The sequence below is a fragment of the Colobus angolensis genome, unplaced genomic scaffold, assembly GCF_000951035.1.
Source record: "Colobus angolensis palliatus isolate OR3802 unplaced genomic scaffold, Cang.pa_1.0 Scaffold472, whole genome shotgun sequence".
Taxonomy (NCBI): Eukaryota; Metazoa; Chordata; class Mammalia; order Primates; family Cercopithecidae; genus Colobus; species Colobus angolensis.
The window spans coordinates 196,905-212,814 of NW_012118177.1; the positions used below are offsets into that span (position 1 = coordinate 196,905).

At 34.8% G+C, this 15,910-nt stretch overlaps 1 protein-coding gene across 2 annotated transcripts in view; it reads left to right on the forward strand.

Moving 5' to 3' along the window:
* LOC105523741 (chromosome unknown open reading frame, human CXorf57) overlaps positions 1-15,910 on the forward strand; it is a 74,201-nt gene that overhangs the window by 4,591 nt on the left and 53,700 nt on the right. For both annotated transcript variants that reach the window (XM_011958698.1, XM_011958699.1), the window contains exons 2-3: positions 6,213-6,355; positions 9,085-9,277. In XM_011958698.1, coding sequence (XP_011814088.1) covers positions 6,213-6,355; positions 9,085-9,277 — 336 coding nt within the window. The remainder of the gene's footprint in view (positions 1-6,212; positions 6,356-9,084; positions 9,278-15,910) is intronic.

Genomic DNA, 15,910 nt, shown 5'->3' on the forward strand with positions numbered 1-15,910 from the left:
TATTTGCTTGTTTATTTCTTCCAAAAGCATTTAAAATTCTGAAATTTCCCATGGATATTGTTTAGGCTGCATCCACTAGATTTGGAAGTATAGAGATTTTATTGTTACTCGTTATTTATATTTTCTTATTTTATCTGGTTTTATTTTTGTATTTTTGAATTATTGAATTATTGTAGTCGTTTCTGAAATAATTACACTCCAGCCTAATGGTTTTTCTTTAGTGTTTTCCATCTTTCAAATCCATTAAAAAAATGACAAAACTGATTTAAACAATCATGTTGGAAACTAGATGTTGTGATAACTTAATGTGCATCAATTCATTTTGATTATATACTTTCACTACCTTCTTGTATTCTGTTTAGCCTTTTGGAGTCTAAATTTCACTGATATTTTCCAATTTTGGGGGTCTTCTCTGCAATTTCAAGTGATAGTTTTACAGAGACAGTAATATCTTTAAACCCCTCTCTTTTATTTTCTTGGCATGCAATTGGCATTTCTGTTTTTCTTTTTTCTTTACTTTTCTTCTGTTGTTGTTGTTGTTTGTTTGTTTTTTGTTTTTGTTTTTGTTTTTTTGACAGCCTCATTGTGTTGCCCAGGCTGGATCACTGGCGTGATCTCGGCTCACTGCAACCTTCGCCTCCCGGGTTCTCCAGCAGCGACTCTCCTGCTTCAACCACCTGAGTAGCTGGGACTACAGGCACACACCACCACACCTGGCTAATTTTTGTATTTTCAGTAGAAACGGGGGTTTCACCATGTTGGCCAGGCTGGTCTCGAACTCCTGACCTCAGTTGATCCACCCACCTCAGCTTTCCAAAATGCTGGGATTACAGCCGTGAGCAACTGTGCCCGGCTCTTTTTTGCTTCTTTAATCTCTGAAAGTTCAGAAAAAGCTTGTTTATTAGGTTTAAAGTTTATTATTATACCAGATTTTTAAAAATGTAATTCACGTATTCCATATCCTTATTTTTAATTACTTTATTTGCCCGTTTCTCAGAGGAATATTGGCTTCTCTCTATGAGGATAGTTGCATTTATTTCTCCTTATATTTCTAAAAGGTTTTGCTTTAGATGTTACTATAACGTGTGCAGTTTCGTAACTGATTAATATATTATTGTTGAGTTTTACACTTTATCAATGTGGAATTTGCCTCTTTTTCCCTTTTGCCTTGAGTTCTATTTTTCCTGATAGTAATGTTTGCCATTTCCACAGTCTTTTTGGTAGCGTATTAGGACAATGATACCCAAATGTGAGTAGGCATGCATATCACCTCAAGAGTGCCAGTCAGAAAAATAACTTAAGTGATTCTTAACTCTACAAATTCACAAATAATATCAAGAAACACTGAAAAAAAATGGATGGGGCAAAAATGCAAAAATAAGCAATGGGAATTGGAGACAAATAAGCATCCAGATACTGACAACTTCAAATTACACTTACAAAAATCAGAGAAAAAACATTTAAGCAGAAAAAAAGATTTGGAAAAGGTTGCAAAGACAAAGAATACACCAAAACTTAAAGAAATTATTAAGGCAGTATGTTTCAAATGTCGAAGCAAAAAAGAAATGCCAATTGCATGCCATGAAAATAAGAGAGGGGTTTAAAGATATTACCGTCTCAGTAAAATTCTCACTTGAAATGGCAGAGAAGACCCCCAAAAGCTAAACAGAATACATGAAAGTATATAATCAAAATGAATTTATGCACAATAAGTTATCACAACATCTAGTTTCCAACATGATTTTTAAAATCAGTTTTGTCGTATTTTTAATGGATTTGAAAGATGGAAAACACTAAAGAAAGGCCGTTATGCTGAAGTGTAATTATTTCAAAAATGACTACAGTAATTCAGTAATGTAAAAATACAAAAATAAAACAAGATAAAATACAGATTGCTGACCACCGTTCCCAGTGTATGATTCATTAGGTCTGGGGTAGGGCCCTAGAATTTACATTTCTAACATATTCACTGCTAGTAACAATGCTGTGGGTGCAGAGACCACACTTTCAGAACCACTGGCAAGCCGGTCGCGGTGGCTCATGCCTGTAATCCTAGCATTTTGGGAGACCCAGGCGAGCGGATTGCTTGAGTTCAGAGTCCATGCTGAGACCAGCCTAGGTTCAGACCAGCCTAGGCCAACCGAGGCAACACGGCAAAATCCGTCTTTAATAAAAATACCTTAGCCCGGGCATGGTGATTTGTGTCTGTAATCCCATCTACTTGGTGCAGGGGTGTCGTGGGGGGAGCCTGAGTCCAGGAAGTTGAGACTGCAGTGAGCCTTGATTGTGCCACTGCACTCCAGCCTGGACCAAAAGAGTGAGACACTGTCTCAAAAAATAAAGAAAGAGAACCACTGGCCTTAGTGTATGCTTCTCCATCCCTTTATTTCCATTTCGTTTTAGGGTTGTCTCTTTTAAAAAGTATATAGCTAAGACTGCCTTTTGACCCAAACCAATTATTTTTCTTTTAAGAGGTGAATTTAATTTATCTAAATTTAATGTGAATAATGATGTTTGTACCTGTTCTTGAAATTCTACTTTATGTTTACCATATGCCACCTTATTTTTTTTTTTTTACTTTTGCAGGATTAAAATTTTCTTCTGGTAGTTTGGAAATTATACATTTTATTTGTATTCTCCTAGTCTCCTAGTTGTTACTCAATGTTTTTTAAAAAAATTTTATGGGTACCTAGTAGGTATGTGTGTGTGTGTATATATATATATATGGTACGTGTATTAATGTTTTAACAAAATTTTTTAAACTTACATCTCTGTTTCAGTCTCTAGAGTTATTCAAAATATATAATATACCCCTACTGAATAAGAGAAGATATTTAGAACTCCACTTGATCATGGCACAGTTGTCTTTGTGCATGCTTCTAAATAAGTATTGTATTTAGGATTTTTGCCATCATAACTAATTTTTGGTTTATAGTTTTCTTTCTTGTACTATTTCTGTTGGAATTTTTCAGGATTATTCTAAGTTTATAAAGTGAAGTGGTACAATTTCTATATTTTATTAGGCTCTGGGACAATTTATAGCTCAAGGAAAGAGCTGTTCTTTGAAATTTGTTAGAATTTTCTTGTAAAACCATGTGAACCTGCTGCCGGTTTTGGAAGCCATCATTCATAAACTTTTTTCATTTTATTCCATGGGTAAAGACCTAGGTTGGTTTTCTTTTATTTCTTATGGCAATAGTGGTAATTCATATTTTTCTAAGAAATTATCCATTTCACTGATCTTTTCTAATTTATTGATATAAAATCATACATAATAATCTTTTAACAATTTTTCTTTGTGTGTATAGTTGTTTACATTCTGAGCATTACATTTTTGTTTTCTTTTTCATGATTAGACTTGCCAAAGTTTTACATTTTCATTAATTTTTCTAGAGAATTGAATTTATCAATTCTATTTTTTATTGTGGTATAGTGTTTTCCTATTCATTATTTTTAGCTTTAATTTTTATTCCTTCTGCATTCCTTAGACTTATTCTTCTGCTATGATTTTTACAGTATGGTCCAGGGACCTCTAGTGGTGCCCCAAGACATTTTCAGAGGATTCATGAGGTCAAAGCTATTTTCACAATACTAAGGCTTTACTTACCTTTTTTCACTCTTATGCTCTCGCAATTTGTAGTTTTCCAGAGGCTAAATGACATGTGACATAAAAGCAAACTGAATATCAAAGAAGATATGAATATCCACCTGTCATTTATTAAGCTGGAGTCTAACAAGATTTGCAGAAATGCAAAACAATGCCACACTTCTCACTACATTATTTTTTGGTTTTGGAAAATACAGTCTTTTTTCAAAAAAATATGTTATCTGTAATTATACATAGTAGTTTATTGTTATTTTTAATGAATTGGTCATTTAAAAATTCTTAGTCTACTTTATAGTACAGTAAAAATCTCTTCAGGATGGGCACAGTGGCTCACACCTGTAATCTCAGCACTTTGGGAGGCTGAGGTGGGCAGATCATTTGAGGTCAGGAGTTGGAGACCAGCCTGGCCAACATGGTGAAACCCCGTCTCTACTAAAAAATACAAAAGTTAGCCAGGCATTGTGGTGCACACTTGTAGTCCCAGCTACTCAGGAGGCTGAGGCAGGAGAATCGCTTGAACCCGGGAGGTGGAGTTTGCAGTGAGCCGAGATCACACTACAGCACTCCAGCCTGGGCAACAGAGTGAGACTGCATCTCAACAAAAGAAAAAAAAAAAAAGCTATTCAAGATCTTCAGTATTTTTTAAGAATGTATAAGGATCCTGAGACCAAAACGTTTTGAGAATCACTGTTCTATTGCATATTGAATAACCAGTTTATTTTCATTATTTTTTGATAATGAACACATTTATTGCTATGAATTTACACAAATTCTTCATTGTCTGTAAACAGCCTCTAATTCTTCTATAGATTTGAGAGATAAAATGTGTATTCTATGAAGTTTGTGAGTTAAAAACCCAAACTGGGAAAAATGTTAACCAGGAGGATGTCTGATTACAGCTAACTCTCTGGACCTAATTATAACAGAAACAGAGGCTCTTAGAACTCTGGTTTTACGCAACTAGGTAGCTCTTGAATTTATTCCAGACAGTAAAGGAGCTATATGTGCCTTCATTGATCAAGAGTATTCCACGTACATCCCAGACAATTCAAAACTGATCCGAGATTCATCTGACGTTAAAATGAAATCACTTAATTATATCAGATCAAATGTTAGGAACTGTGATCTTAGGATAGTAATCTATTGGGAGAATCTGGAAGGAAAATTACAGAGTATCCTAATACTAAAAATTGTGTGTGTGTTTTATAGTATAGGCATAATTATATAATACCATTTAATCCCTTATTAAAAAGAAATTACAAGTGTGATTTTTGTGTCAAAAATGTTGACTAGGTAAATCATTATGTAAACAAAGCTAGAAATGAAGGGAGCCTTAGCAAAAGAAATACTGGTACTAATGCAAATTCAGGTCTTAATAGTTGGGACTGTGGGCTGTGAGAGAGAAAAATGTGGAGACAATTGCAGATGGAACCTCTCTTAATTCAAGGAAGAATACATCAGTATGACAAATTAATTCTTTAAGATGATGAATAATAGCTTTTAAGCAGTTTTTGAACTTGCCAGCAGGCTTGCAGATAAAAACGTTTCTAAGTAAATTGTATGGCATATAAGATAGTAAGTGCAATGTAGAAAAATAAAGTGGAATGGAGGATACGTAAAACAGTCAGTTTTTAATAGGATGGTTAGGGATAATATCACTGAGAAGGTGATATTTGAGCAAAGTTTGAAGAGAGGAGGGAGAAAGACACTTGGATATCTAAAGGGAAGACAGCAATTGCAAAGGTTCTGATACAGGACCATGTCTGTCATGTTTGGGGGAGATAGAATTTATACATATGAAACTGAGATGAAAGCAATACAAAAATGTGTAATAAAACAATTATATGGTTTTGTTTTTTGTTTTTTTGGTTTTTTTTGAGATGGGCTCTCAATTGCTCAGGCTGGAATGCAGTGGTGTGATCACGGTTCACTGCAGCCTGGCTGCAGTGAACTCAGCTGCCTGGGCTCAGGTGATCCTCCCACTTCAGCCTCTTGAGTAGCTAGAGCTTTAGGCACATGCCACCATGCCCAGCAAATTTTTGTCTTTTTGGAGAGACATGGGGGATTTTGCCATGTTGCTCAGGCTGGTCTCGAACTCCTGGGCTCAAGCAAGCTGCTGGTCTCGGCCTCCCGAAGTGCTGAGATTATAGGCATTAGCCACTGCACCTGGCCCATTTCTATATATTAAATATATAAGTGCTTAATAATGGGAAACATATTCCGTGACATTGAGTTTTGTTTTTTTGTTTTTTTGTTTTTTCACAAAATATCTTAAGAGAGGTGAGTTTAGATCCAGGTTTTCCAGGAAGTTATTAAATGGTTTGGTAAGATGGAGGGCATTCTAGGTGGAACAACTTGTTGGTTAATATAGGTGTTTACCTATGTTCCAGGCACATAGTAAGCCCTATATATATTTCAGCTGTTAATATCAGGGATCAAATTTAGTTTATGTGGGAGAGGTATATAGACTTAGCTGGCAAGGTTTAGCTGGCAAGAAGGAGTCACTTTAGGTATGATCAATCTATTATTTTTAACCATTAAAATAGGTCTTTGAAGTTACCATTACATGTTAAACAGGATTTCTTTCCTCTTTTTTATATTCTAGATACCAAAATAATTTCCCTTTCTCACCTTGAAATGACCTGGACTAACAGAAGAAATTTTCCTGCATTGCTTGTGAGGATCTTACATAAATCAAAACTGCGATACTATGGAAAACCTGATAAAAAGATGATTGAACCATATCAGGTACAAGTAATAGGATATCATATGCTAATTTAAAGTTATAAATTATAACTTACACACCTAACTCCATAGTATGATAACCTGCTCATTTAAATAACATTTCGTAAGTTCAATGTGATAATTTTAATTGTACATAAATGTATATTATAAAGTATTTTTCTGCATAGTTTATTGTGCAAAAAGAAATTATTTCTGTATCGGTGCCCGTTATTTCCCTGATCCAGGTGGTCTCCTTCCCACCTTTTTATTTTCCTTCAACCTTTTCTTCTCACCTATGCTTTCTGCACCAACATATAAACATACTCTAGTCTCCCATTTAAAAAAGAAAAGAAAATAGTCTCCCTTGGCCTTATGACTCTTCTATTCCCTATCTTTCTCTTCAGGTAAGCTTCTTGAAGAAGTAGTCTACACTAGATGTTTTTACTGTCTCGCCTCCCATTTCTCAACACAATTATCTTGGCTTTTTTCCTTAGCTTATCATTCACTAGTGACTCTAATTGTCAAATCTGTGTGATACTTCTTTATTGTCTTTACTCTCTGTGCTGTATAATGCTCATGAGCTCTACTTTCTTGATATGTTTGTGTTCTATATTTTTCTTACTTAATATTATATTGTATTTTCCTATGATATCAAGAACTATTTTAGATGTTTCATTTAACTTTTATTATAAAAGTTATACATGCTTATTGTAGGGAATTTGGAAAATGTAGAAAGCTGTTTGAAGATCTTACCACTCAGAGAGAGCCACTGTTAACATGATGTGTTTTATTCCCTTTCTTGTGTGTGTGTAAATCACATATATACACATATATAAGCATATCATACATATACATACACATATCTATTATATTCTATTTAATCATATATATCACATATATGTGCATATGTATATATGTTATATATTTCATGTGACTGTCATATATCACATTAAATTATCTTACAAAATGGGTACCGTATTGTGCATACAATTTTGTATTATTTAACATTTTCTTAAATATTTTCTCATATCACTAAAAATTTTTCATTCATAATATTTTACAGTTATATATTTTTAGCACATTATATCATAAATTATTCAGTAATTCCCCGATAGTTTTTTGCCTTCTCATTGTTGCAATACTTTCCTCCCTTGTTTGTTACCTTCCTACCTCCTTGTGTCTCCATCATTTCGTCCTTGCTTGCCTCTCCAGTCTCATCTCTTCCTGAGCTTCCTATGCCTCATGCTAACCAAATTGCCCTACCTGGAATTTTCTAATGGTAGCCAATTGTTTTCTACCTTTCATGCCTCTGCTTATGTTGTTTCTTCTGCCTAGAATCCTCTTCCTCTCAGTTCTCATCAGATTGGCAAAGCCATCTTTAAGATTCAGTTCAGTGCTTACTTCTGATTTAAGTCTTTCCATGTATACCCATATGCCTAGTCACTGGGAGAATCAACTACATGCTACTTAGGACCCCACTATATGCCCTTACATAGGTCTATCAGAGCATGCATAACCCAGTTACACATACTTGTTTGCTAATCTTACTCTACTGTGAGCTCCCTGACTGTAGGGAAGAAGTATCTAATAGTGCTTAAGAGTGCATGCCCTGTAGTCATATGAACTGAATTCAAGTTTCAGCTCTGTTTACCACTTCTTAACTTTATGATGTAGGGAAAATTATTTATCCTTTTAAAGCCTCAGTTTACTCATCTGTAAAATAGGGATACTAATTGTACTTACCTTACAGGGTTGATGTGAGGATTGAATTAGTTAATATAAGTAAAGGATTTACCTATGTTCCAGGCACATAGAAAGTCCTATATATATATATATATATTTCAGCTATTATTATTAGGGGTAGTGTTTGATTCATCTCTTCATTCCAGGGCCTAACATAATGTCTGGAATATGGATTCAGTAAATGTTTAATGAATAAAGGGATGAATCACCCAAAATGTATATTCATCATTTAGAGAAAGGGTCTGAGAATATAACATCATTATTTAAGAAGAAATTAAGAATTAGAAAACACTTTACAGAGTGCCTTTTAGGCAGAACTGAAGTTGTCTGTCACTGTATTTTAATACTGAGAAATACTCCACCAAACACTTTCTACCTCAATAGATTTCTCTATTTTAACTATACTCAGAGTCAGCAAGAATGCATACTTGTTTTAACATTCCCCCTTCTGCTAGCATAATTTCTCAAGTAGTATCTCAGAAATGATTTCCATGTCTTATGTTCCAGTCTCAGATATTGCTATATATAAATTAATGTAACCAGGGCATTGATGGCATCGTGCCCACTCAATTATATGTCTATCTAAAGTTCTCAAATATGAATATCAAGGCCATCCAACAGTTCAGATAATCAAGAATGATGTCAAAATTTTCATGTAAAACTTCTAATATGTGATTTGTCTCATTCATTTGTCAAATATATTGTGGGATCACTCTGTGTAAGGCACCATGCTAAATATTATGGAAGAATCAAATATAAATAAGGTTTGGTCTGTGCCCTCAGAGTTTACAGTCTCACAGTAAGTTAGTAGTACGTTTAGTACTTCCATGGGTCTGGTGGCACTCTCTTTAGATTATCAATATTAACAGAATTGACAACTGAATCATTATTAATAAATAATTAAAATTTAAATTTTTTATCACTCTAAATGATCACAAATAATATATTATGTATTATCTGTATAGATAAAAGTGACAAATATGTATGTGCTTTAATCATTTTCTTTCTAGACCTTTTTGGAAGTTGCTGACAGTTCAGGCACAGTGTCAGTGATTATGTGGAATGCCCTGTGTCCTGAGTGGTATAAAAGTTTGCGGGTTGGTTTAGTTCTTCTGCTTCAAGACTATTCTGTTAAAAAGAGTTATCCATTCAGAATACAGCCTGTCCCCGTGGATCCACAGATCAAACTAATTTCTACAATGGGTTAAGTATTCAATGAATTTGTTGTCTTATCATTGTTTTGTTTATATAAATTGGCAACGTACTGTATTAGGAAAAAAGATCATAAAAATTACTGAAGCTGTTAGAACCTATGAAACCTTTACATTTCTTTGTCCATAAAATTTTCAAGCAGTCACATAACCTAATAAATATACATATTTATTATTTCATTTATTAAGAGAAATTACCTGAGATATTTATTGTTGATTGAAGAATGAGCTCCACTTGGGTTGTATTTATTTTGTTTTATTTTAATTTTGGTCACAAAATATTAAGTTAATGTTGAATATATTTTGCAGTTACTAGTAGGTGCTATCTAAAAAGGACTTCTGTTAACTTTCTGAAATAATTTCAGACTTACATAACAGTTGAAAGAATGGTATAGAGAACTCCCATATACCCTTTATCCATATTCAACAATTACCAGCATTTACCTTTGCCTTATCATTATATATCTCTATTCATACATATACATACCTTTACACACACACACACATACACATGTATGTATGTATACATATTCCTTGTGATCCAGTAAGAGAAAATGGCAGCCATCATACATATCCCTTTAAGCCTAAACACTTCACTAGTATTTCAGCGTGTATTTTCTAAGAACAAGTGCATTCTATTACATAATCTGAGTACAATTACCAGAATCAAGAAATTTAAAATTGATACAATACTAATATCTAACCTATAGTCAGTATTCAAATTTTGCCAATTGCTGCAATCTTGAAAGGGCTTTTCCTAACTAGTATTGATATATTGACATCACAAATATTTTTGGACCATTAAAATTAATGTATTAAATAATTGTTTTTAGATATGACTGATTTTTTCACTTTCATTTGTAAGAATTATAGATTAAATATTGTTTTTGGTTTATAATACCTTTATTCTGAACCTGAATTTCTGTGTATTCTAAATTCCCAGCTAATCCGTTAAGCTTAATTACTTAGAGAATATTCAGGTAAAGGTAGCAGTTGTTCATTGTTTTCTTAAACTTGTGTTTTTTGCAAAAACCTTATATGATTATTTATTAAAATCTTAAGCATCTTGCAGACATTGGTCAGATCTTGTTAGATGAAGAAGTTATTACCTAGGTAGTCTGGTACACATAGTCTATTATCTCATTAATTTTTGCTATAGAAAGATGAGGAACTAAACTGAGAGAGATATTGTGACTTACTAAGAAAACACAATAAAAGTTGGCAAGAGGATGCATGCTACCTCTGCTATATAGAATTATAGGACCAGATTTTCATAATGGAAACTCTCTAAGGTATGAGAAACTATGCTTTCAAGTAAGTGATTGCAGATACAGAAATTATTTTTTTAATGATAGCCTTGGTGATAATATATTTAAAATGTACCTTTTGGTCTTTAAAACAGTTTTACTTCTTATTAATGTTAGCAGCAGTCTCTATTTTCTCCCTTATATTTTTGATAAGTAACAGGACTTTTGCCCTCTTTTTTTAGGAAGCAATAGACTATTTCTGTAAGGCGCCAAGTAGTAAATATTTTAGGCTTTGCAGGCCATATGGTCTCTGTTTCAGCTTCTCAGCTCTGCCTTTGTAGACTGAAGGCAGCCATGTGTATGTAAAGGAATGGATATGGCAATATTCCAATAAATATTTATTTACAAAAGCTTGCAGCCATCTGCAGCCTGTAGTTTGCCTAGCCTACATGTATAAGTAGATTACAACTCTGGCTGTATATTGGAATCACTTGGGGAGCTTTAAAGAGCCACTGGTCCCCATCCTCAGAGATTCTGATTTAATTACTCTGAGAATGGGACCATGGCATTGCTCTGGGTTTAAATCTCCTCAGCTGATCCCAAAGGTACAGTCAAGGTTGGGAACTACGGCTTTACGATCTTTAAAAATTACCTGCATGAAAATAACTAAAGATCTTTTTATCCTAGCATTTTCTTTATTTTTAATTGACATATAATGATTAAATATATTTAGGGGGTATAGTGTGATGTTTTGATCTGTGCATATACATTGTAGAAAGACTCAATCAACATATCCATCACCTTACCAAATTATTACTGTTTTGTGGTGAGAACATTAAAAATCTATTAGCAATTTTGAAATATATAATACATTATTATTAACTGTAGTCACTATCCAATGCGATAGATCCCTAAGACATTCCTGCAGTCTGACTGAAATTTTGTACCCTGCGATCAACATCTCGCTTTTCTCTATCCCTCCCCACTCTCTCCCCAGCGTCTGGTAACCATCTTTCTACTCTCTGTTTCTATGAGATTGACTTTTTTAGATTCTTGGAAAACATTATGCTAATTGAAATAAGCCAGGCATAGGCTGGGCGCAGTGGCTCACGCCTATAATCCCAGAACTTTGGGAGGTCAAGGCGGGCAGATCACAAGATCAGGAGATCGAGACCATCCTGGCTAACACGGTGAAACCCCATCTCTACAAAAAATACAAAAAATAAGCCAGGCATGGTGACAGGTGCCTGTAGTCCCAGCTACTCAGGAGGCTGAGGCAGGAGAATGGCATGAACTCGGGAGGCGGAGTTTGCAGTGAGCCAAGATCGCTACACTGCACTCTAGCCTGGGCGACAGAGCGAGACTCTGTCAAAAAAAAAACAAAAAGCCAGGCACAGAAAGACAAATACTATAAGATCTAACTCATAAGTGGAATCTGCAAAGCTGATCCCATAGAAACAGAGTAGAAAGGTGACTATCTTGTTTATTGTTTGTTTGTTTGTTTGTTTGTTTGTTTTGAGACAGAGTCTCACTTTGTCACCCAGGCTGGAGTGCAGTGGCACAATCTCGGCTCACTGCAACCTCCACCTCCTGAGTTCCAGAGATTCTCCTGCCTCAGCCTCTCAGGTAGCTGGGATTACAGGCACACACCATCAAGCCCAGCTAGTTTTTGTATTTTTGGTAGAGATGGGGTTTCACCATGTTGGCCAGACTGGACTTGAACTCCTGACCTCAAGTGATCTACCTGCCTCGGCCTCTCAAAATGCTAGGATTACACGTGTGAGCCACCACGCCTGGCCGGGAGGTGATTAATTATCTTTTAAAGAGAAAAAAAAAAAAGCAGTTCTGTAAATCATGTTAGGCACAGGAGAAGCAAAAGTAAGTAATATACAGTTCTACCCTTAAAAATTAGTCTAATGGGGTGATAACTATGTAAGATAAACAAATTATAGTAAAACGAAAGACTAATGACATAAACGACATTAAAAATGTAATAGACAAAAAGGATAAGGAAATGAATAAAAATGTAATTGAAGAAAGAATGGACAGTAAAGTAGGAGAATGTGTTGCATGGGAAAAGTGTTAAGCAGAGGTTAGGAAAAATACCAATGTAGTTTAAATGTTCTGAGCATTATAAATGAGAAACAGTATATAGTGGGAGGAGAGTTGGTCAGTAAAGGTGGTACCGTCACTGCCTTCTAGGTGTTCATGTTGGAAGAAAACTACTGGGATCATTTATCTTGGTTTATTTTTCATATTTCCCACACATAGTTCCAAGTTAGAAGAACTAAGATGTGATTTTTTTTTTTTTTTTTTTTGAGACAGAGTCTCGCTCTGTCACCCAGGCTGGAGTGCCACGTCACAATCTCGGCTCACTGCAACCTCCACCTCCTGGGTTCAAGTGATTCTCCTGCCCAAGTAGCTAGGCGCCCACCACCATGCCAGGCTAATTTTTGTATTTTTAGTAAAGACAGGGTTTTGCCATATTGGCCGGACAGGTCTTGAACTCCTGACCTCAAGTGGTGCACCTGCCTCGGTCTCCCAAAGTGCTGGTAATATAGGCATAAGCCACTGCACCTGGCCAATGTAATTTTTTTAAAAGACTGAATAAATGGAAATCTATAAAGATAGAAATTCTATTGCAAAGCAAAGAATGTATTATTTGCTGGATGTGTATGGCTTTGTATATTGACATTTTGTGTATTATTCTGTGTACCTTTTACAAAATAGTATGTAGCTGGCATACACAAATAATACACCCTTTAAAATCTTGAAATTTTCAGACTGTATTACACAATGCATATTGATTGGATGATAGCAACAAGCATTTTTTATTTTGGCGGGCAGGGGCTATTTCTTTAATTAGAAACCCTAGCATTTTAGAGCTGGAAGGGACCTTGAATATAATTAAGTGATACTATGACAATGAAAGTACTTTGGAATATGCAAACTATGATGCAAGGTAGTATTATGTAATACAAACTTTGCTTGCTTATATATGAATAGACTGAAACTCATAAAGGTAAAGTGAATATTTCCTTTCACATGACTAGTAACAGGCAGAAATAGAAATCAAATATATTTATCCTGGTTTAAGCTTTGTTTGCTACACAGAAAGTTCTTAGAAAAATGTAACTAACCAAGAAGAGAAAAGCCCAAATAGCTTTATCACTATTAAAGGAATTGAATCAGAGGTTTAAAATTTCCCCACAAAGAAAATATCAGGCACACATCATATTATAGAGAAATTCTACCAAACATTTAGGGAATATATCATTCTAAACATATTCCAGAGACTAGACTAGAAAGTATATTCTCAAACTCATTTTTTGCTGCCAATATAACCATGATAATCAAAACCAAACAAAAATAGTATGAAGGAGAAAAATTATATGCCAGCTTCAGCCACTAACATATAAACATATATAGAGATATTCTGAATGGAATATTGGCAAACTGCATCATGTGTTAAAAAAATTAAGTTCACATACTGTGACTAGGTTGCATTTTTCCTCAGCAATGCAAAATTGGTTTTACATATAAAAATCTGTGTCACCCACCGCTTTTACAAATTAGATAATGAGCATTGTAAAAGATATACAAAAAACTTTTGTTAAAATTTTACAACCATTCATTAATTCAAAAAAGAAAATAGCAAGAGAAGCAACCTTCCTTAAACTAAGTAAGGGTGCTGAGCATGGTGGCTCATGCCTGTAATTCCAACACTTTGGGAGGCCAAGGCAGGAAGATCACTTGAAGCCAGGAGTTTGAGACCAACCTGTGCAACATAGTGAGACCCTGTCTCTACAAATAAAAATAAAAAGTTAGCCGAATGTGGTGGCATGCACCTGTAGTCCTAGCTACTAAGGAGGCTGAGGAGAGAGGATTGCTTGAGCCCAGGATTGAGGCTTCAATGAGCCATGATTGCACCACTGCATTCCAGCCTGGGCGACAGAGCAATACTATCTTAAAAAAAAAAAAAAAAAAAAAAAAGCTAATAATGGGTATTTACAAAGTCAAAACCAAACCAAATGGCAAACACAATTCTTAATGGGGAAAAGTTAGATACATTCCTTTATAAAATGGGGAAAATGGATGTCTCCTATTATTACTATTTCTATTTAATGTTGTACTGGCTGTCCTAGCCAGTGTGAGAAGACAAAATGAATTAAAGGTATAAAGGTTTTAAAGAAAAACACAAGATTCTTATTACTCACAAATTAAATTTTCTACAGAGAAAACCAAAGTAACACAAAGTATTAAAAATAATAGGATTTATTATCATTACCAAACTAATGCAGGAACAGAAAACCAAATACCACATGTTCTCACAAGTGGGAGCTAAATGATGAGAACACAAAGAGGGGAACAGCACACACTGTGGCCTACTTGAAAGTGGAGGGTGGGAGGAGGGAGAGGATCAGAAAAAATAACTATCGAGTACTAGGCTTAGTACCTGGGTGACAAAATAATCTGTACACCAAACCCCTGCAACATGAGTTTAACTATATAATAAACCCACACATATGCCCCTGAACCTAAAATAATAATTTTTAAAAATAATAAAATATTGGCAAAGCTACAAAAGAAGTCAACTGATTTTGTATACTCCAATAATAAAGAGTTAGAAATTGTAATTTGAAAACATCATTGACATTGTCAACAATAACTATAAGATGTCTAGAAATAAATATAAGAGAAGATGTGTAAGACCTGTGTGAAGATGATTATGACACATTATTGGAAGACATTAAGAAAGCCTTAAATAAATAAGTGGAGATAAATAAACTGGGTCAAGATTGTATTTGCCACTACATAATCAATGAAGAATTAATATCCAACATGTAAACAACTCTTGCAAATAAATTTTTAAAAGACAGTTCAACAATTCAGTAGAACAATGGGCAAAAGACCAAGGCACTTCACAGAAGAGAATGCATATATGAACCGTAAGTACATGAAATGTTGTTCAATATGATTTGTAATAAGGGAAGTACAAAATAGGATCACAACAAATTGTCATATCACTAGATTGACCAAAAGTACTAAATTTGACCATGTGCAGTGGCTCACACCTGAAACCCAAGTGATCTGGGAGACTGATTCTGGAGGATGCCTTGAGGCCAGGAGTTCAAGATCAGCCTGGGCAACATAATGAGACCCCCCCCATCTCTACCAAAAATTTAAAAAAAAATTAGCTGGACATGATGATTCTAGCTACTCAGGAGGCTAAGGCAGGAGGATTGCTTGAGCCCAGGAGTTCAAGGCTGCAGTGAGCCATGATTGTATGATTGTGCCACTGCACTCCAGCCTGGGCAACAGAGTAAGACCCTGTCAAAAGAAAAAAAAGAAAGAAAGAAAAAAGGAAAGAAAGAAAG